At 40.7% G+C, this 22,876-nt stretch overlaps 1 protein-coding gene across 4 annotated transcripts in view; it reads right to left on the bottom strand.

The window, feature by feature from the left end:
- LYN (LYN proto-oncogene, Src family tyrosine kinase) overlaps nucleotides 1-22,876 on the bottom strand; it is a 43,999-nt gene that overhangs the window by 20,581 nt on the left and 542 nt on the right. Inside the window, exons 1-7 of one of the 4 annotated variants that reach the window (XM_083623003.1) lie at nucleotides 21,790-21,915; nucleotides 6,642-6,770; nucleotides 3,618-3,660; nucleotides 3,413-3,521; nucleotides 2,758-2,856; nucleotides 2,561-2,664; nucleotides 435-584 (exon numbers count right to left, since the gene is read on the bottom strand). In XM_083623003.1, the coding sequence (XP_083479129.1) occupies nucleotides 435-584; nucleotides 2,561-2,664; nucleotides 2,758-2,856; nucleotides 3,413-3,521; nucleotides 3,618-3,660; nucleotides 6,642-6,764 (628 nt within the window). In that variant the 5' untranslated portion in view covers nucleotides 6,765-6,770; nucleotides 21,790-21,915. Of the gene's footprint in view, nucleotides 1-434; nucleotides 585-2,560; nucleotides 2,665-2,757; nucleotides 2,857-3,412; nucleotides 3,522-3,617; nucleotides 3,661-6,641; nucleotides 6,771-21,789; nucleotides 21,916-22,876 lie in introns of those variants that run through there. The other 3 variants (XM_083623005.1, XM_083623002.1, XM_083623004.1) reach the window with 3 other exon arrangements.

The following is a 22,876-nucleotide window of genomic DNA, read 5'->3' as shown; positions in this document are numbered from 1 at the left end:
CATGTTCTTTTTAAATGTCACTGGTGGTTTTACTTTCCCACATCAAATATGTTCACAAGATTGCCACTGTGTTGGCACACAATAATTACAATGCCGATAACTTCTCAGCTTATCACTATGTCCATACTGGTGTTTAAATATTGCTTATACTCGGCAAGCAAAGTGTTCCCATTTACACTGAGCTGATATTTCTCATACAATCAACTCGGTTTCAGGCTAATGTAAAATCATGTGATCAAAGCTGACATACATTTAGTTCCCACCCTTGAGAGAGTTGTGTAGAACTTTCATCAATGTCCACCTTTACACAATCTGCACTATAAGTTAGAATGCATTTGACTTGAGTGATCTGAAATACAGCAGTAGTTTTTCTTATATAATTATTTGATAACAACTTGCATTTTAATAATAGTCCAGTAAAGGTACTGGCTTACTTTGGTAATGTTTGATCATGTCACTGATGCAGGGAAAAGTAATTCGTGGAGAGATGTAATATCCTCCATTGTCTAGACTTCTGATTTTGTAGTGCTTGACGACATCACCATGTTGTCTGTCATAGTCCCTCATGGACAGAGAGTAGCTACCTGTGTACAAAAAAAGAAAAATAATAATCATAACCACAGGTTAAATCGGAGTTAGAACTAGCCGCATCAAATCTGAGTTTTGCTTTCATGTTGCTGTATTATCAGAATCCAACAAAATGTGGTTAATCATAACTATGATTTGTATGAAACAAGCCTGATTCAAACTGGTTGAAGTGAAGTTGCAAGTGAAATATTCTGACCTTCTCCTTGCGGATGTCCTGGAGGAGAGGGGAAAGGGGAAGCACAGGGGTGGGATAGCCTCATTCTCAGCACGATAAACCACTGGTTATGACAAACCATTGTTTACCATGGCATCTGGATGCAGTCACTGTGTCAGTGCCAGATTGCTCCATATTGCAATACTGCAGGTACTGGTCACATTAACATTGTAATATATCTGGCTGTATGATTATCGAATTGGGCACTCCAAAAATGATTCAACAAGGTTTTGATGTGAAAAAGAGGTCTAGATAAGACCAGAACAAGTCTCTTTTTATACTATGTATAAGTACTTTTTATACTATGCTATAAAGTCTAAATTTCCCCCCGTGCAAACACATAGATCCATGTTAGTATATAATCCCTTCACCAGTGCCCAATGTCTCATCGATATTTGTACAAGAGTTTCTCCCATAGCTATTCTCTATTTACAAAGGCTACACAGCCATCATATCCCAGTTTCTGCATATATCTAAGAATAACACAAAAACAAAAATGGATTTGGATATACAAAATCAAGATTTCAATTGGAATTATTAAATAACAAAGTTAAAATATTATCTAAAATGTATAAATTACTCTTGGAATGGCATTTGAAAGATGAGGAAGTTAAATAGGTTATGATTCATTGGGTGAAAGATATTGGTTATAATATACAAATAGAGGATTGTGAAAAATTATGGACAGTGGGAATAAAATTTACTGCTTGCAGTGCATTGAAAGAAAACATTATGAAAATGATGTACAGGTGGTACATAACACCAGTGAAGTTAGCTAAAATGTACAAAACAGATAACAAATGTTGGAAATGTAAAGAAAAGGAGGGTACTTTTTACCATATGTGGTGGGAATGTAAGAAAGCGAAGGACTTCTGGGAAATGATTTATAATGAATTGGGGGGGAAATGTTGAAATCTACATTTGTTAAAAAACCAGAAGCCCTTCTACTGGGTATTGTGGGTACAAAAATTCATATTAATGATTAAAAAATGTTTTTATATGCGATAACTGCAGCAAGGATATTGTTAGCCCAAAGATGGAAGCAAGAAGAAATGCTAGCTAAAGAAGAATGGCAAGAGAAATTGATGAACTATGCTGAGATGGCGAGATTAATCGGGAAAATTTGGAACCAGCAGGACCAGACTTTCCTAAAGGAATGGAAGAAGCTTTTGACGTATTTGGAAGGCAACTGTAACCAATTGACATCGCTTGTAGGGTTAAAATAACTTTTGTAAGGAGTAATATATAAATTATTGTGAAAAGAATTGAGAATAGGTATTAAGATTTGAATTTATAGCAATAACCGTAGTAACAAAATGCATAATTAGAAAGGATTTTAGAAAACCATCAGTTGAAGGAAGTCTTAGGCTGAGATAGCCAAAGATTTTGAAATGATGTTTAAAAGGATGATATGCTGGAAAATATGTGTAAAAACCAATCAAAACTATTTATATATATATAAAAAGAATAACAGGGCTTAAGGCAAATTCTTGGTCTACAGTTATCTTCCCTCTTTGCCTGCCCGTTCCTCCATAATAATTTGGTGCGATTAGCCACATTTATCAGGCTAATAGATTTTTTTAGTAATGGGGGGAAAGCTGAATGTAAATTGAAAATGCTATCATCATTCTTTGGTGACAGATAATTAGTAAATTCACTCATACATAAACAGTAAAGAGAACTTACTGCAAAAATCTGAGCTCATCAAGGCAGAAGGCTGAGTTTCCTTTTAATTCAAATGAAATATAGAAAGCTCACCTTTCAATGTTTCACTCTCTCTGATAAGGAATGACCCGGGAGCATTCCCAGGTGCTAGAAGTTGCCTTTCTGCATCTTTCCTGGTTATGTCTTTAAAGAACCATCTGTAAAGTATTATGGGGAAAAAGTTACACCTTCTTTGTCTTAAGTGCACAGTGCAAAGTAGAAAATCAAATATTTACAACATATGAACCTACTCTTCTGTTTCTAAGGTGTTAACTTTTGCGACATAGTTGCTTGGGATAAAGCCTTCTCTCTTGGTCAAAAGGGACTTGGCTCTCCACCATTCTCCATGTCTAAGGGAAAAAAAAGAATCTTTTGTAAAGCTGTATTGATCACATTCAGTGCCATCCAAAAAGGCTTAGACTTCACCGGAGGGAGAAATATGTTGCTTTCCACCAAACATTTCTGGAATCAACTCCTCCAAAAACATGCCCATATTGCTGAAGGCTGCAAGTTGAATTCTAGATCATGCAATTATAAAAATAAATTTCCGATGATTCAGAGCAGAGAAATACAAGGAGGTTCAGCCCATTCTGCTGTGCATCAACTTGTCCGCATTTTGATTAGTATTTTCTGGAGAGGCAGTTATATTAGTCTGTTGGAGCAAAAACTAACACAAGTCTTAAGATAGTGTGCCACAAAACTCTCCACTGCTAGTCAGACTAACCCCAATAAGTAGTTTTTATCAAGACAGACATTTGGGGGCTTTGGACAAGCAGGGAACTTCAAAATAGAAAGCTTGTGTGCATATGTATAAGTAACTAGCATAATGCTAGTTATTAGGTGGCAACACACACATAAACGTGATCTAGGAGCAACAAACAGAGCAGTGACGATTTCAATACTTACTCCTCCAGAATTTTCATTTTTTCTCCTTTTTTGAAGGACAGGTCATCTTCATGAATGCCATCATAAGGATACAAGGCTACCACAAGGTCCTGATGTTCCTTTTCCTTTGCTAATACAGAAATTCAAGCAAGATATTCTTACTCATTTTTCAAGTCTATCAAAACAGCAACTTGTAGTAGTAACCAACAGCCTTTTAGAAACATACCTTCTATAAACCTTTGACCTGGCAGAAGGATATCATCACTTGCCTTGAAAAACAAGAAGAAGAGTTTAAAAAATTGTTTTATAACACTATCATATTTATATAAAGGCACACTTATAAAATTAGAACATGTTTAAAACATAACTATACTATTTTTTAATGATGACTCACTCTGTTATCTCTGGCAGCTTTTAGATATAATTTATAGCATCTACACTGAGATTCTTAGAAGACAAAGTGTAACGGTTTACATGCCTTCGGCAGTCAACACCTTTGCAGCTTACAGAAGAGGCACATGCTCTGAAATACAGCTAATTGGGAAACTGCTCTATGTTTATCAAGGGACAAGTGCTTTATTAATATGCCTAATCCAGAGTTGCTTCTTGAAAGGGGTGACTTGCAGCCTGATCCTATTTGTGCTTAGAATCAAGTTCCACTGTGCTGAATGGGACTTCCTTGCAGACAGCTGCTCACAGGATTCTAGATTGTCTGAAACCAGCCTTTGGGCAACCTAGCAGCAGTTAGACCATTAACTGTTGAAAAAGACTTGTTGCAAGCATGGAACAAAAACTGAATACAGTGGTACCTCTAGTTACGAACTTAATTCATTCCAGAGGTCCGTTCTTAACCTGAAACTGTTCTTAACTAGAGGCGTGCTTTCGCTAATGGGGCCACGTGCTGCTGCTGCGCCGCCGGCACACAATTTCCGTTCTCATCCTGGGGCAAAGTTCTCAACTCGAGGTAACTCTTCCAGGTTAGCAGAGTTTGTAACCCGAGGCGTTTGTAACTCAAGGTACCACTGTGTTTTGAAAGTATGCTGATGCTTAATAAATGCTTGAGAGGGTTTTTAAAAAAAAAAAAACAAAAAACAAAACAGCTGCACAAAAGGACACAAAACTGCTTTTACTTTTAAAACAACCCTCTTCATAAATTTAAGATAGAAAATTGCTAGTTAATTTTCCAATGGTCTACAAAAAGTGGTGGAGAAACCTCTGATGGGCCTTCTGCTAGGTCAGTGATGCTGTGGGCTTACCTAGCAGAGGGCTGCAGTAGTGCTCCAATAAGAACCTGGCACTTGGGTCAGGAGGAACCAGTGTTTAAATTTCCTAAAATGACCCTGATGTACCATCATTCTGGAGAACAGTGGGAAATTTAAAGGGACAAGGTCCTCAGATAAGGTGCCCAGTGTTCCCTGGAGAGCACTAACATTTTTATTTAAATAAATTAGTTGGTCTGTGAGGTGCTACTAGACAATTTTTTATTTTTCTATTTTCATTTTGACTGCATCAGACCAACACAGCTACCTACTTTTATTTAATTATTTTTTTAAGGAAGAGACCAGGGCAGGTGTCAACAATGAGTCCAGCCATGGAAGTGGGGCTCCAATAGCTGCCTAAAGATACCATGCACTGACTCCAGGCCTGTCAGGAAGAAAAATCCTCTGTTAATGTCAGTGGATCTATGGTTGCAACTCCATCACTCAGATTCAGTTTACCGTGAAGCAAGATGCATATAGATCCAGTCACACAGAGTCCTGTGCTTCTGGCAACTGGGAAAAAAAATGTTCCTGCTATTTCAGAAAAATGTACCAGGCACTCATACTTGTATGTTTTAGTATTTCTCCATGTGATTATGGGTGTGCACAAAATCTTCTTAACAGACACAGAGCCTCTTTTATAGACACAAGTTCCCTGGGCTCATAAAGTACAATGCACCTTTGAAATAGTGATGCCTTGGAAGCATTTAAGATACGTTGTTCAATCACTTTTGTGACTTTCTTTAAAAAGGAGTAGGCAGCATAGCACTCAAGTGATGCTACATGGATTACAGCTCCCATCATCCCTGGGGAGAGGGTCTCAAAGCAGTTTTGGGTGTTAGTTTCTGTGCTGCAGCCATCTCTGCTATTCTTCTTTATTAAAACTTGTTTGTTTGTTTGTTTGTTTAAAGAACAACCCCTCAGTGCATCTCCATCTCTGCTTTGTTCACACCTATGCCATTGTTTAAAACAGATATTTTTCCTTTCAGTGTTACTCCCTTCTCACTGTATTCAATGTCTCTCTCTTCCATTCCTCATCTGAGAGAGATAAAGGGTGATGAACCCTCAAATACTCATAGTACACAATGTATAATACTTCTGGTACTCTGTGTTGCCTTAAGTTTCAGATTCAACTGCAGTAATTTAGAATATGTATCTTATTAACAAGCAAACATCTATATATTTAAAACATCCATCAACTGAACTGAACTTCTATAACTGAACAAGCTAACTGACAGGCTTGTTCTAGTTATCTTACAGATCTTACAGATACAGTAACATATACCATCATGGAGTGTGTGCACAAAGGGGGCTGTAGAATAGGAGAGAGGATGAAGTGTGGAATGGTGGTTTGTGTGCAAGGGATGGTTGAAAAAAGAGAGGGAGGAGGAGGAGGCAAGGAAAAGGGGAGTGTAGGTGAGAATGGTGTTTGTGTGCAAAGTTGGCTGAACAATATGATAGAAAGGAGAAAATGTGGAGATAGGGGCATGATTTGTGTACAAGGGAGAGTTAAGAAAAGGAAGGGGAGAGGGAAAAAGGCAGTTGCAAAAAAGGGCATATGAGGCATGGGGATGGGGTTATAGATGAAAGCAGGGGCATGAAAGGGTTTGCAGAAAGGTGGTTTCATAAGTGGGCAGATGGTGCAATATGTAATATGTGGGAGGAGGAAGACATAGGAGGTTACCATGGGGGTGCTTTGTGTGCAACAGGAGATGCCTAAAAGAAGTGGAGAGGCATTGATATGAGCATGAAGGTGAAAATAGGGGGCTGCAGAATGGAATTGGCTTCAGAAATGAGGTTGCGAAGGTGGAAAGCAAGCTTGCATAGGGTGGGAAGGGAAGCTCTATGGGGTTAATGTGGGGAAAACGGCAGGAGGCTGGCGAATGGTGCGAGCAGGGAGGCAGCCCCTAGTTTTAAATAAAATTTTTAATTATGCCAGTCGTGCTGTGATCTCACTCTTGGGAATTCTTCCCTGAAACTAATCTACTTACTGGCCTTTGCTGTTTATTGGACGTTGGATCCCTCACATAAATAGTTCGTTCAGATTTACGTACTGGTTCAGTCTTCACATCTCCCTGCAGATTGTCTTTTCGTTTGGATTTTATACATCCCATATTTTCCTGTTGGAATAAATAAGAATTAAGCAAAAATCAATGTTGTCTAGGTTATGTAGCAAAAATCTTCCAAGGCCTTTCTCTCAATCTCTCTTCTATCAGGGCTGCAGCGATTATCTAGAAAGGATGTGGATTTCCTCTGTTCCTTGGTTCCGGAATCTGCTCCCCAAACAAGTTCACTATGTTGTAGTGGCGGGCAAGGAACGCTTTCATTTGCTGGACCATTTAAACTGATCTGGTATGAACAAATCTTACATTTGTTTAATGAGTTTATCTGCCACTTTGTTTCTTTGTTTAAAAACATTTCTTAAACCAGCAGTGTTTAAAAACCTTGATGCAGTATATTATGCCATTTTGTTTTTCGTTGTATCGGTCTTATCTTCTATGTCGTCTTCATCATATCAGATTTGAGGGCAGCACAAGATAGAATGAATACATAAAATTGTTCCCACACTAAGATGTATTGCACAACTTCTAGAAATTGGGTGTACATATCTTCAGATTGTTGATTTTGACCAACTGGATTTAAAGAGGAGGATAAAGGACTGAGCTTAAACAATTCTTACCATGAGCCAAGTTTCTCTCTCTGTATGTATGAATGTATATAGATAAGTGCATATTTACCTAAGATAGGATTGTATTCCTTCACAAGAAAAAGAAAAGCAATATATTTTAATGTTGTTTTTAAAGCAAAGAAATGATTTTAGAAAGAAAGACTTCTGCAAGGATTTCACTTTAATTTTTTTTTTTTTTAAAAAGGCTAAAATGCTGACTCATCTTGGACAGTTCAGACATAAATACAAACTGAGCTATTAATGGCCTTATCTCTAACACAACAAGTGTTTCCTATTTCCTCTGACATGCTGGTTTATCTACAAATTACGGGGGGGGGGAACCTTCCTATGCACTGGCTGACAATTTTTCTAGGCCGTTTTGCAGCAAAGTCTATTAAAATTCTCAAATGAGGACATGATACAGCTAGGGTTATTTCTGCTGTGTAACATTTATTTCTGCCAGGTACAAAGTTTGCCAGAGAAATTATGTTCCAATGCTGATGTGGAATGAACCAAGTTGGCAAAACGTGGTGGTAAGCAACAGTACACCAGTTTCTTTTTTAAAAAACCAATATTTTTCATTAAAAGTTTATTGGTCTACAAAAGTATGTGCAATGTCTCTTTTTTCAAGTTACATTTTCTACAGATCAGTTTCATTTGTTGAGATATTAGTGTTACCTTAGGAAGAAAAGGGCGAAAGAGGTGGAGGGGGACATGGTGAGTGGGGTCGGGGTCGGATGGCGATGTTTCTATTCTACTTAATGTATGTGTGGGGTTTTGTGTCAGCATCGCTTGTGCGGGTTCTCTTTATTATTCACTTGTGTTCCTTTGGGGGTGAGAGAGGTTGGGGTTGGCCTAGGGTGTGGTTGTTTGCTTGTGATTGGCTGTGGTGACAGTGCACCAGTTTCCAGCACAGAGTTTATTTGCTCACAAAATCTGCTTATTCTTACATAAATGAGCATAAAGTGAATGGAATGCCCCACCAATGAAATTCAAGGAGGAAATACCGTATTTTTCGCTCTATAAGACGCACCAGACCACAAGACGCACCTAGTTTTTGGAAGAGGAAAACAATAAAAAAAATATTCTGAATCTCAGAAGCCAGAACAGCAAGAGGCATCGCTGCGCAGTGAAAGCAGCCATCCCTCTTGCTGTTCTGGCTTCTGGGATAGCTGTGCAGCCTGCATTCACTCCATAAGACGCACACACATTTCCCCTTACTTTTTAGGAGGGAAAATGTGAGTCTTATAGAGCAAAAAATACAGTACTTCAAATCTGAAGCAGCTGTAGGAGAAAGCTGAAGACTTGGAAGTTGTAAGCAGGAGGCTACACATGGAGTAACCAAAATTAATTATCCACCCCAAATTAAGCTCAAAGGTGTATTTCCATCTCCACTTACCCCTCAAGACTTTTACAACTGGAAGACTTTGAGGCATCTATATCACTCTATATCATGGAGTGCTATATAAAGCACTCTATATCATGGAGTGCTTTGTCTCCCTTTTCGTATGAAGAAGAGTTCTATAAACTAAAAAGCTCACACACTAATTTGTGAAATTTTAGTTGGTTGCACTAAAAAGTATTCCCCTTTTGTCAATGGGTAGGATCCAATGTGTCAGAACCAAGACTACAGATGTCTGAGAGAACGATGCTTTCAATGGCATTCCCATGTTGAATTATCCCCCTTTTTCTTGCAATGTACAGGGTCACTTACCCTGGGCAGTGACATTTTTATTTAATAATGAGAATATATTTATATTACTTTTGGGGCTTACAATACATTTTTTTTTTTACTGCTCACCTAAAAACCAGTAGGGATGGGGCTAATGAAATCAGTAACCAGGGACTGCTGCAGAGAAGGCCCTGTCTCATGTTCCCACCAACCAAACATATTTAGCTAAAAAGCAGGTCTCTGAATATTAATGTAGCCTACAAGCAACCCATAAAGGGAGTAAGTAGTCTTTCAGATATCCTGTCAAAATCACAAGAATCCCACTAAATCTTTCACTGATCTGTATGCAGCTGTAAAAATGACCACTTCCTAATCCTCAGTTTCACAGACAAGTGTGAATTTGTAACATCAATAATTTCTGTTCCTCTTCTCTTGTAGTTTCTTAGGGGATGGAAGCCATTAAATACAACTAATGAAGTGTGGAGGATGGAAAAATACTCAGTATATAAGTGTGATGATTTCACATTGGAGTTTGCACTAATAAGGAAGGGTCGTCATTTCCTGTTCATTTTTAACAGATCATGGGACTGAACAATTCTGTGAAAAGGGGAATCTGTTGGGGGGTTTTTTTAAGTGAAACAGAAAGTGGAATAGGAAAAATATTTCAACCATGATCCAGAAATAGATGTTTCAGGAGTCTGTCACATCTATATGCGTAATTAAATGATATAATTCCTGTGCTAAGCCACAAAGTGGTAGGTCAACACGGCAAGTGTTCTCTCATCAGATACTGAACAGCCTTATGCTGTAGGTTATGTTATCACCAAAGTTGATCATGCATTTCATAAGAAGACAAGAAGCTGCCTTATAGCGAGTCAAGCTGTAGGACCAGGTACTGAGACCACTGGTGACTAGCCACGGTTCTCCAGGATTTCAGACAGGAGTCCTTTACCAGCCCATTAATACAGTACTACTGTAGTTTGAGTTTCACAACTTGAAAAGGCATCTGACTGTTTTTTGTCTGGGTGGAAGATGGTGGGGGAATAGGCTCTAAAGGCCTGAGGCTCCTAAAAGCTGTGTACTTCCCTATTTCAAGAACTAACATTTTTTGTGTCATTTCCCTTTATGACTGACTCCCTTCCCTAAAGGCATAGTTAGCGAGCACTAATTATCCTGTTGCAATAGCAAAGATTGCAACAAATGCATGGTGTACTTGCATGCACCACTTAACTGCCTGCATAACCAATTGACCCTCTCAGTAATACTCTTCAGCTTATCTGATCTCCTAGCCCAGGGCAAGGGGAGTAATTTGCCCCTGTTTCTTAAAGCCAACAGATCTGTCATCACTCTGCTTCTTTTTTCCAGTAGAAGAATACAGTACGGTGTACTCTGTGTTCAAGTGGGGGTGGGGTATGAAGCCATCTATGCACATATGGGCCCCTCCAGCCTGGTGGTTTTTTCCTGAGTGTATTCTGTAATATGGTCATTGAAGTAATAATACAGTAGTGCACTAGGGGTGAATTTATACCAGATGCTCCACACATAATTCTGCTTTATTAAGTGTTCTAAGGTGCTTTCTCAATATTACATTACTGCTGTCTGGAGGGGCACCTTAGTGCTATACCACAACAAAATATGGACAAAAACAAACTCCCAAAACATTTGTGGTATAGAAAAGTAACTGGATTTCAGCAGAAAGCTATAAGGCATGCACTGTTTGGAGATGAAGAAGTGTAACTTCTCAAAGTGGTTGCAGGGGCCAGTGTTCGAAACTCCCATTGTTCTAGGCGCATTTTTATTAGCACAAGCAGTTTATGATCTCTGGGCACAGTATTGCGCCAAAGATTTCTGATTAAAACTGCAGAGTGGAAGGAAAGGAGGACCTTATTCTGCCCCCACTTCCATCTGCTCTCTGAAGACTGAAGAAGAGACCTTCTTAAGAATATCGGCGGGGGGGGGGGAGGACTAGACCATGTGAAAAATGAACATAATATTTTAACTGCAGTTCATACACTTTCAGCTTTGTATTCTTGTTATTAAAAAGTGCGCCTAGACATTCCATTGTTGCGCCCATAACCTAGGTTTAAGGTGCCATTTAGCTCCTAGCTTTCATACCTTAGTTTCTAACACTGGCAGGGGCAAACAGTATTGAAAGCAGGAACATCTATAATCACCACATTATGATCATAAGCACAAAGCATCGTGAATGCACAATAAAGAAGACAACTGAATGGGCCCTATCCTAGCAGAACAGTAAGCAAAGCTCAACAAATAGGTGCTATACAATGTAGTTCAGGGAAGGGAAAGAAAATAAGGCTTAAGAAGAAAACTATTGGTGGACAAGAAACTGACACCTTCTGTCTGAAGGGTTCAGGCTAAGGCAGGCCTGATGAAAGAACCCACTCTCATTCAGGTTATTTATTTTGTCAGGAAGTTAGTGTGTGAAACAAACTATGTACCTGAGTAATATGCTAATAATAATAATAAGGCAACTTGTTTTTCTTCTTAGTGCTTTCCTATTTAAAACCATCACTTGGAGGGGAAGGGCTTGCAAGTGTTGCATGTGTGACAGTTGAGTAAAAGTGATAAACTTGGTCAACCAGGGCCGGTCCACACATCAGGTGAGGCAAGCGCCTCAGGTGGCAGAATCCATAGGGGCCACAGATCACAATGCAGTCTGTCCTTGTTCCTGATGTAGATCTTTACTCACCCCTTATTCCTTGGTGGGGAGAGGGGACACCATTTTGTGGTTTGCCTCAGGTACCAAAATGTTTTGGGCCAGCCCTGTGGTCAACTGTAAGAAGTGCCACTCTCTGGTGCTTCTTGTTTAATTCTTCTTAGGTAGCCTTATAGGTGGGAAGCCTGGGTTAAAAGAGGTGCCTGCTTACTTAGTTGTTCATGTTTTTGTAGATGCTTTCCCACTCTTCCCAGAAATATTTCTTGTGAGCTGCTTATTGCAGACAAAGAAAGGGGGAGGCCTTTGAATATCATAGTCTGCTTTCTGTTCTTGTACTTGTGCAGGAGTGAAGTGAAAGTTGCTAAAGACTGGAATCTGCAAATGCAGCAAAAGACACAGATGAAACAACTGCATGTGCTGGGTGTGTGCATGGGAGCAACAGGAAGGAAAAAAAGAGGCAGCAGGCAATGGGGCAAGAGGCTGCTCATGAGACTGTTCATTATTCATTAAATGGAAGTCACAACTAGACATGATGGAGTCTGTCATTCACATGTCTGTCCCACCCATTACATCCCAGCAGTTGGTTGTTCCCCACACTTCTCTTCCGTCCTTCCTTCAACACTGGACCGGAGTCAGATGCAGATAAAAGTGCATTAATCAAATGACGGAGGGGGGCAGGCGCCGATTCAGCTTGTTACTCCCTCCTTTTCTTTAACCTGCTTGGCTGAGGAGCATGTGGCTGCCTCACACAGTGGTATACAAATATTTTAATAAATATTGTTCATTCAGTTTCTACCGTTTTCTAAACCCTTTGCTCACTAGCATCACACATCAAGCCAGATGAGAGCCAAAGAGGTTTATGTGTTGCTAAGTTCAACTATAGGCAACCAATGTACATTGGAGGTACGAAAGAAAGTAGCATCATAGGAGATTCACATGTCTGTCTGGGGCAGTACCAGATACGCCTGTGGAAACTGTTATCTACTTCCTGTCTATATATAGTTGGATGACTTTTGAGCGTTGCAATAAACCGTCAATATCCATGGGGACAACTTTCTGGGACATTCAACAATGAAATAGAGCAGGGGTCAGCAAACTTTTTCAGCAGGGGGCTAGTCCACTGTTCCTCAGACCTTGTGTGGGGACCGGACTATATTTTGGGGAAGAAAAAAAAAAGAACGAATTCCTATGCATCAAAAATAACCCAGAGATGCATTTTAAATAAAAGGACACTCATGTAAAAACATGCTGATTCCCGGATCGTCCGCAGGCCGGATTTAGAAGGCGATTGGGCTGGATCTGGCCCCCAGGCCTTAGTTGCCTACCCATGAAATAGAGTAATGTAAGGGTGACTTCATGTTCTCTATTACTTAAAGCCTGTATACTTTTTAAACCAATTTAAATTGGTCACAACTGCAGTTACTGCTTTACCAATTCTGCATCCATTAGCTTGGCTGAGCTCCAAATATAGATTTCTTCACTTCCTCCTTCCCGTTCATGGCAAGAACTTTCACTCCTCATCTGAATCTCCAGCATCTTTCAACCTATGCTTCCCACCTTCATTTTGCAAATAAATCATTTAAACAGAAAGTCTGAGGTGGAAGAGACTTGGCAAAAAGGCATCTCTTGTAACCTGCAGTTATCAGAGATGGCTGGAGAATCCAAAGAAAATGTATTCTTCTAGCCCCAATATTTTGCTAAACTCTATTCAATGGCAACAATTTATTGTTGCATTTCTCCAAAACAAATGTTTTAGCGAAATGCAACAACATAACATCGTTATGGGAAACATGACATGACACCCGCATGTCTGCACTCAGTAATAAATCTCAGCGACTAAGAGAAGGCAGGAAGAAAACAATACAATCTTGTCAAGGGCTGATACAGATTGAACAAGAAACTTCTCAAAGGCAGACTGAGCTTCATTGGGGGGCGGGGAGGCTAATTCCATGTTAGGAACCATTATGAAAAGGATGAAAAACAAAACTGCCCAAGGCCTTTCCTTAAACCTGTAGTGTGACTACACGTGGAATACGAATGACAATCCTGGATAATGCAGAACTAGAAAACGTGAATAAAAAGGCAACCCAAATGATCAGGGGGCTGGGGCAAGTCATCCTACACGTTCATCCTCAATGTTTTGGGCTTTTCACTTGGGGGGGGCAGAGTAAAAAGGGACGTGGTACAGGTGAACATAATTATGGATGGTATGGATAAAATATGGTAAGTCTCTATGAGGCACAGGATGATGGAACAGATGGGCTTTGGGTGTGATCCTGCAGAGCTCTTCTTAAATTCTTATGGGATTAATAGTCACACAGGAGGAACTATAGCTCAGCACTAGAAGCGTTTAAGTTCAGTTGCCAATATCTCAATTTAAAAATACATATATTGGGTACCAAGCCTGGGGGAAAATAGAATAACATAATAGAGATACAGTAAGCCCAAGGCAGAGAAGACTTGTGTTCAACTGAAGCTCCTGCCCAGTATAAGATTCTTATGTGCTAAGAAAACATTGATGTGCTACCTTCTGTATATCTACAAAGCTATAGGTTCATAAGTATGAGAAGCTGCATGTCCAAAAGTTACATGTGAATGTAGATTCCATTCAGAAGATCCAATCAATGCACACCTTCCATATGTTTTATTGTACACAGACTAGAAGTCTACACACCTCTTATTTAACTCAGGGCTTTCCAAGATCAAAATTTACTCTCTTTTAAAATGTTGTCTAAGTTGCATAGAACCAGAGGGACTTAGGTGTAGTGGTAGTCTGGGAGAGATTTTCTGAATCCAGACTCTGCAGGCAAAACCAGAATGCTTAACAAACTTCAGTTCCCATGTGGAAGCCACAGATTCCCCATCCCTGAAACAGGTAGTGGAGTCAGGTGGTTTGGAGTCACGCTTTGAGCCCTATCATTGGAGGTGGGGGAAGCCGAGATATTTGCCTGGTAGCAGATGATTCACCAGAGAATTCTGAATGGGATATCTGCTTAAGAGCAGGATTGAGGGATGTGAAGTGCATACAATAAACAGCCTAAAACATAAAGGTTATTTTAAGGGGGGCAGGCTTTCTGTTTTTTTGGGGGGGCAGAACCAAGTTATCTGTAATTCAATTAGTCAGTTAAGTATTTTTATTTATTTACTTGATGGGGGGGAGCTGCCCCTCTGCCTGCACCCCCTGGCTACACCCATGAAGTAGCATCTTTAACTACTGTCACAGATTTGACATTTAGAAAAACATAACATATTAATACATTAAATCTTCAGATCACCAGAGATGTACATTATGAAAGCTATCAAAGCTTTACTAGAGTAACAGAGCTACTGTGTGAAAAAAAACACACACACACCTTAGCACCCTATGTATCATAGTATCTTTCACTTTTCTTTTAGAATATTCTAAAGGGGTGGGAAACCTCCAGTCTGCAGACCAAATTTAGCCCAGCATGGGTCCCAGTTTGGACATGGGTGACTCAGCTGCACAAATGAGTTCCCCACAGTTGATCCCTGCAGAAAGCAGGCTTGAGTCACTGGCTATGAGCTAGTGCTGGATCAGCTGCACAACTGAATCCCTCTTGGATAATTTTGTCAAGCAGCCAATCCCTGAAAAAAACAGGATTGAAGTCACCTCCCTTGAGTTGATATGTGGTAGCTTACAAGCCCTGCCCCACCCGCACCTCAAATTTGAGCCACAATGGCTAGGGGCAGGGCTTCTTTCAGCCAGAACTCCATTCCAGCATCTCTCAGGTGGGTGCCATTGACATTATAAGAGAACAAGGTGAGTCCTGGCACCCTTTTTCTAGAAAAATAGCACTGGGAAAATAAGAATTTGGTAATACCCGATTCCCCAACCCTATTTTAGACTCTAAAACTTGAGAGCAGTCTTTTTCAATGACTATTAGCTATATCAGGTATGTTCTACCTCCACTGTCAGATGCTTCTGAATACCAGCTTCTGGAGACCACAGAAATAGAGAGTGTTCTTGTGCCCAGGTCTCCTACTTGCAAGTCCCCACCGGCATCTGGTTGGCCGCTGAGAACAGGTTGCTGGACTAGATGGGCCATTGGCCTGATCCAGCAGGCACTTCCTATGTTCAACCTGGTGCCCTCCAAATGTTTTGAACTACAACTGGAGGATGGAGTCCAGCATGGCCGCAGGCTGTTTTAAAGAATAAACTGGTAATAGCTAGCATACGTTGACAAAGCTGAAGTTGTTCAGAACACCATTCACAGAATCATAGAGTTGGAAGGGACCCCAAGAGTCATCAAGTTCAATCCCCTGCAATGAAAGAATCTCAACTAAAGCATCCATGGCAGATGACCAACCAACTTCTGCTTTAAGATTTCCAATGGAGGAGAGCCCACCATCTTTCGAGAAAGTTCATTCCATTGCTCTACATCAGCCTTCCCTACCTAATCTGGTGTCCCACTGGATGTTTGGACTCCAATTCCATAAGCCCCAGACACAAAAGCCAATGGTCAGGAATGTTGCAAGTGATAATCCAGGAACATCAGGAGGACCACAGGTCCCCCACCCTTGCACTGAATTGTTGGTAAAGAAACACAGGTCAGGCAGTAGCACACAGCATCTTTAGGAAGCTACTGGCGTCCCCAGTATGATGATGCCTGCCTTCCCTCTTCCCACTTTCCATGAATATTGCACACTGGCAGTTGATGGCCACCAATTTGCTTTTTCCAGTGTGCAAGCTATCATATCAATACATGACGTGGGGGTGGTGGGGAGTGGGGAAGAGTGTTGTACAAACTTAGAGCAGCAGAACAAACAACTCAAAACCTGTGGAAACAAAAACTAACAACACCCCCGCAAGACAGCAGCTTGTTAAAAACGTTGCATGCTGAGGACGTCTGCACATTAGCTATGCATGCATGCCACCAGTCAACAGCACATGGTGATAACAGAAGCACCATAGCAGCACACCCATCTCACACACAGTGCACAACTATGCTCCCAGAAATAAAGGTGAGTGTGTGTCCTTCTTCACAAGTGACAACCCTTTATCTGAAGGGCTGGCAAAAAACACAGCCCTCTATGTGAAGGACCAAGTTTAAAGATAAAGAACATTAAGAAGGGAAAGCAGAATCCTAAATAATAATATTTTTTTATTAAAGATTTTCTTGGTTTACAAAAGTACATGCCTTGTCTCATTTTTCAGGTTGTACAGTTCAGGTTTTCTATAGATCAGTTACATTTGTTATGAGACGTTAGTGTAGAGTACAGTATAAGGTCAAGTATAAGGTCAAGAAGAATAGTGGGGGAGAAGTGGCGGTGAAATTTATATTTCTTTACAGTGTACGTGTAGGGTTTTGTGTCGGCGTCAACTGGATAGGTTCTCTTTCTCAGAATCCTCAAAGTTGACCTCCAACAGCACCTGGACTGAGCAGGCACAAAGGTCACCTGGTTATAGCCATCTCCGTTGTGTTGAGATCTATTTCTGTTTGCTAGTATTTCTAAGTTGCTACCCAACCAGGAACAGAAAACTCGGCTTCCTCCACCAGAGGCCCCAGCAGGCAGAAGGCAAATACAGGTAGAACCCAGAAGCTTCTCAGGAAAAGGGTTCAATTCCTGTTTCGGTGCCAGTGATTCCACACAGTAAACACTAACAATACTAAATAGAACATGCTGGGTGCCTGTGTGAGGAGAACTAGCTTTTTGCAAAGTAAAGGGAAGGAAGCCATTTGTACAAGAATGAAGTCTTCAGCAACATCGTTGCTGGAGGCAGGAGAGAAAGGTAAGCAATGGGTTATAAGAGGTTTGGGCTCAATTTGTACCCTATGGAGATAAAATTGGGGCCTCCACAATGCAAAACCTACATTTTGGGGAACCTACTGGAAACAAGCTTGGAGTTGAAACCAGGCCTCCCACACTAGAGAACAATACCATAATCACAGTCACAGGAGCAGACCAGAGAAGGAACTCTCATAGAGCCTCTCTGGGGGGCCAGGCCTACAACATAGCATCTTCCCTCCCACTTTATCCACTAGTAGTCAAATATAAGGATTCTAGTCACATCAGCCAGCATGGGGTGGTACCACTACCACTATGTGAAGTGGTAGCTTAATAGAAAATGTTTAGCTGACATGAAATCCTAGGGGAATGGGGGACGGAGAGATATAAAAGGTGATGTGCAGGGAAGCTTTCATTTTGGGATCTCCATTGACTCCAGTGGGAAGGTTTAAGCTACAACATCTCTTGCTTGCTAGCTTTTAGGCACCAAGCAAAGCTCATTCTGTTCCCTTGTACATTTAATAGATTTATATGGATCAGATATCCTTTTAATCGCCTTTAGTGCTGTCTCTATTAGGGCTTTTAATTGCCGACTACATTTTATGTATTTTTATGTGCTGTTTCATGTGTGTTGGTTATTGTATTTTAGTGCTTTGCAATGTAAGCTGTTTTGAGACTATCTGGAGAAAGGCAGGACAGGCATCCTGTGAATGAAAATAGAAGTGCATGTATAGTATCATGTTATCATCAGAGTTGGGATCAGCTCGTAAGCATGCATGCAGCTCTAGCTAGTTTCCATTCCCAAACTGAAACAATCACCACTGAAAAGTGAAGAAAGGGAGTAAGGAGAGGAAGAGGAGTCATTATAGTGCTGCAGTCACCAACACAGCGACTGTATGCAGAACGGTTCCCTAGAGGACATCCCCTGGTGCATTATCATGAAAAGCAGATTTCTTAGGTGTTTTGTCATCATCCTATGTAAAATAAAAATGAAGACCCATGACAACTGATGCCTTGTATCAACATTCCTGCAGTTCTGGCAAGAACCGGATCTGTGATTTCATATATACCGGTATATATATATATTAAAAAAACACCTGTGCAGTCTGCCAATGTAAGCTTTAATTAAATGGCATTTATGGTATTTTTGGAACTGTGTGTTGCAAATTCAATATATTTCATTATTAATTCTATTGATTCTGATCTAGACTCTCCCAACCTCACCCCTGCCTTGGAAAAGCAGAGCAGTGTTTCTGTTTTCTCTTTGCGTTTGTCTTTTTTTGGGGAAACGATCCCCTGCGGAGGGGGAAGAGAAACCACTGGAGAACAGGGAGCTCATAGCACTCCCTCAAAATTATTCAGCCTTCTAATGCCAATGTAGCTGAAAGAAATTCTTTTTAAAAAAACAGACTTCCTGCATGAAATAATGAAACCTCAACAAAAGGAACTGTGGCACCATCTTTAGCAACAGGGTAGCGGAACGGTCCCTTCAACAGAACATGCACTCTACCAGATGATGATACAACTGACCAGATGTTTGAAGCAGTAGAATAAAATAATAATAATAATTTAATAATAATACTTTATTTATACCCCACACATCTGGCTGGGTTGCCTCAGCGACTCTGTGGAATGGGATTAGAAGTGTCATCTGCTACATGTCTATTCAGAAGTAAGACACATTGAGTTCAGTGGGGTTTACTTCCACTTCAGTAGGTGTAAGATTGCAGTCTCAAAGTACTAGAGCATGGCAAGTACACAAATGGTACACAAATGGTAAACAGCTGCCTGGGTAAACAGATAGAAAGGAAGATAGGCAAGATGTATAGAAGTTGTCACTTTGGCAGGTACCTCAATATATAGAATTATACAGTGCTTTTGTTCTGAAAAAATGTTTAGGGGTACTCTCATTTTCCTGCTCATATTGAAATACTGCCCCTCAATGAGGCCAAACTTAGATTCAGAAAATGTTTAGGGGTATGCATATCCCTGGGTACCCCCCCAAAAAAGCACTGGAATTATATATTACACATTGTGTCAGATATAGCCTCCATGTGATATTGGACTCCAATTCCCATCAGCTCCAGCCAGCATGGCCAGTGGCTAGGGATGATGGGAGTTGGAGTCCAATAAATGGAGGTCACCATGTTGGCTATACCTGTGTTATCTATAAATATTATTAAAAGCTGCTACACAGCTATTAAAAGCATGGAAACTTCTTTTGTATCAAGTCCCATGAGCCAACGGTAGCCCCCATGTATGATAGCTTAAGGTTCTTTTGACAAAATAAGTTGACTCAACAGTGCAGCCATGCATTAAATAGTAGATAGTCAGATGTTGTTAAGACTCCAGCTGTTATAAGTCCCAGCCAGCATGGCAAATCCATCAGGTCCCGAGGACCACAGGTTCTCAATTCCTGGTTTAAAGTACTGTAAGATGCCTTGCCTTGTCTTGGGGTTTCTTTCCAAGCATGATGAAATCACCTGTGACTGTACAAACCACGGCTGCACGGAAACCTCTCAAGTGTCAATCATTTGAAATTTGGAAACGAAAAATGTCCACAGAAATACAAAAAAAAGGGAAGTCACTGCAGTACAGCTGAGTAATTAAAGCCAGTTCGAAGCCAAAAGTTCACTGGCAGAAGCCCCTGAGGAATTATTTCACTTGCAAAGGTAACTAGAACCCATGTTCATTCCTCTAGTTCTACATGCAACCCTTTAAACAAGCATCCAACTTTTATTTTGAGGAAGCACACTCACTTTCTATTTAGAAGTCCATTATGCATAACCTCTTAACTCTTTGCTGGCTGAAAGAATCGCTCTTCTAAAGCACAGTGTGCTGCTAGTCATGATTTATCTCACAAAAACTGCCATGGAAAAAGAAAGTAATTAATTTTGACCTAGGTGAAAAATAATCAGATCTATATATTTTGATACACTTCTGCGATGCCACAAAAGAGTATGTCATTTTAAGTACGTTGTCCCTTCTGGAGCGGAAAACCTTTTGACAATGTCTGTTCTTCTGGTGAAGTGTGTGGTCACTACCAGCTATGAATATGCAAAGCCTTTCTTTATTAAAATGTGAATAAAACTAACTTTCCACTCTGTGTCCAACAAAAGCAACACAGGTTTGCCATCCCTTACTTAAATTAACTCTGCATAATTCAAAACTTTATCAAAAGCAGCAATCTATTTCTTCTTCAGTACTTTACTTCAAACCAGAATACTACAACAGCCACTGTAGCATGGAGGGCACCCCGTGGGGAGCTACAGCACAAGATGCTGCTTGGGCTTTTGGCACAATCTTTGTGTCCACTTTATCATTCTGTCTTCTATGGAGTGTGTGCACAGAGTCCCCATCTTGTCATGACTATCCTTCAACCAGTAGTGGCTTGATGCCTCCTGCAACTGGTGAGGCAGGAGAATGGTAGGCAGAGGCAACTCATTCTAGTTTTCTCACCATCCTGCTTCCTTCCCTGCTGAGTTTTATAGGAGGAAAACTGAGACTACAGAGGAAGAAGCTGATTATAACTAAGAAAGTAGGTAGGTAAGGCCTGGCTGAGGCTGGTCAGTAAGACAGAGTCCCATTTACCCTAATAGACCAGCTTCCACTGCCTTCAACGTTTATTTCAGATCATTCTGCAAATACATTTACTAGATGTGACTCCCAAATGGTACAATAGTCATTGCATTTACATAGCCAAGGACTAAACTACTTACTATTCAGAGAACAGTTTGTGGATACCTGTGATGTAGCATTGTTGCAGCTAAGTATGTGTAGACCTGATCGCTGATTGACTTTAATATCACAATGCTTTCTACTCTGGGGTAAACAAACAAAGCAAACACTTTAGTTTCCTGCCTTTGCTTCCCAAGGCACCAGTGCTTAATACATATATATATTTGGTTGGTTCCCTTTTGCGTGGCTAAGAAGACAGGAAGCCATTTTTGCAGCTGTTCCGGTTTTGGAGAAAATACCAACTTTGTGAAATATCAATTGGGGAAGCTTAGAATAAAACAAATGAAAACTTTAATTTATTCAGCATTATATCTGTTTGCTTTAGGATTCCTTTTTATGTAATTGTTAACTTTAGTTCCGCCCAGATTTCTAAATCCGACAAATTAATCATGAATGGTAACAAAACAAAACAAAACAAAACACTAGCACTTGTGGTGATTCATTGCAAGCTTTACTTTTACTAAACCTTTTGATTACTTAACAGAGCTTAACAAAAAAGAAAAGTCATCAGAGTGTTCCCTGTGGGGAACAATAGATTATAATGCATCAATATCAGATGAGTTCCCAAAGTTTTTTTCCTTAAGCAAACAAACTCCGATAGTAACAAGAAGGCAGGAAAATGTGAGCAGTACTTACAAAGGACTAAAACAACCAGTCAGATGACCTTAAGAATTCATCAGCACCACATGAGAGAATAGGCCGGATAAACGCCCCTTCCCGCAGGCTAAAGGAAAAGCGAGCCACTGCGAAAATAACGCTACTTCCTTTTAACTAAACTACTGTAACATGTTTTAATCTGGGGTCCAGATAGAAGCTCCTCTAGGGGTCAGGCGCGCGTACTGTCCGATTAGTACCACACTTCCTCTTTTTTTAAAATGTGCTCCGCGTATGGTTCACAATACAGCACTTTAATAATTTTCATTTTAATAAAAGAGAGCGCACAGAGGGAAGGAGCATTTATCAGATTTCAGGGCTTATTGGTGAAAAATAAAAGCTCCCTTGGTATATTACCGCAGCTGAATTATGCAAGGTGGTTATCTAAAAATGATACAAAAGCCCGAAAGGCTGCAGCTGAGAGAAAGGGATTTATCAAAGCCCTCCTCCCAGGAAACTTCACGGTTGATAGGAATCCCAATCTCCAGCAATGCTCTCTACTCATTGATCTCCACCCCCCCGCGCCACTTCACGATAGAGAAATACTCCTGTAATCGACCTAAAAATCTATGGCCACGCCTTCTTTCCCCTTGTTCGGGACTTATCTCGCGCAGCCTTTCTCCCCCTTCGAAAGAAAGGACCGTCTTTGTATGTGCGAAAGTTATGTTTGGCTGGCAAAATGCAAGGGAAAGAGCTGCACCACTGTTCGCGCAGGTTTGGCCAAGCACGAGCCCAGGTGCTCCTGCCCTGGGCGACATCAGTGTCGCTGCAACCCTATGCACGCTTACCTGCGAGTAAGTTCCACTGAACTCAATGGGGCTTACTCTTGAGTAGGCACGCCGCAGCCTTGCACTAAAGCAACCCACAGATTTTTAGACAGGGGGCATCTACCTCATGGAGGAAATTATGAGGAACCAACCAGCGAAGATTCAGCTTTCTCTCTGCAGGGCAACAGGACTTTGCTACGTGGCTAAAAGCAGCAGCAGCAGCAACAACACCGACGCTATTAGCCCGAAGCGCGGCGGGGAAGCGGCATAAATGCTTCGGAAGCGGCGGGAGAAGTTCAAAT

The sequence above is a fragment of the Podarcis filfolensis genome (assembly GCF_964270895.1).
Source record: "Podarcis filfolensis genome assembly, chromosome: 7".
Taxonomy (NCBI): Eukaryota; Metazoa; Chordata; class Lepidosauria; order Squamata; family Lacertidae; genus Podarcis; species Podarcis filfolensis.
Note: the sequence above shows the minus strand (reverse complement) of the source record. Positions and strands in the feature narration are given on the sequence as shown.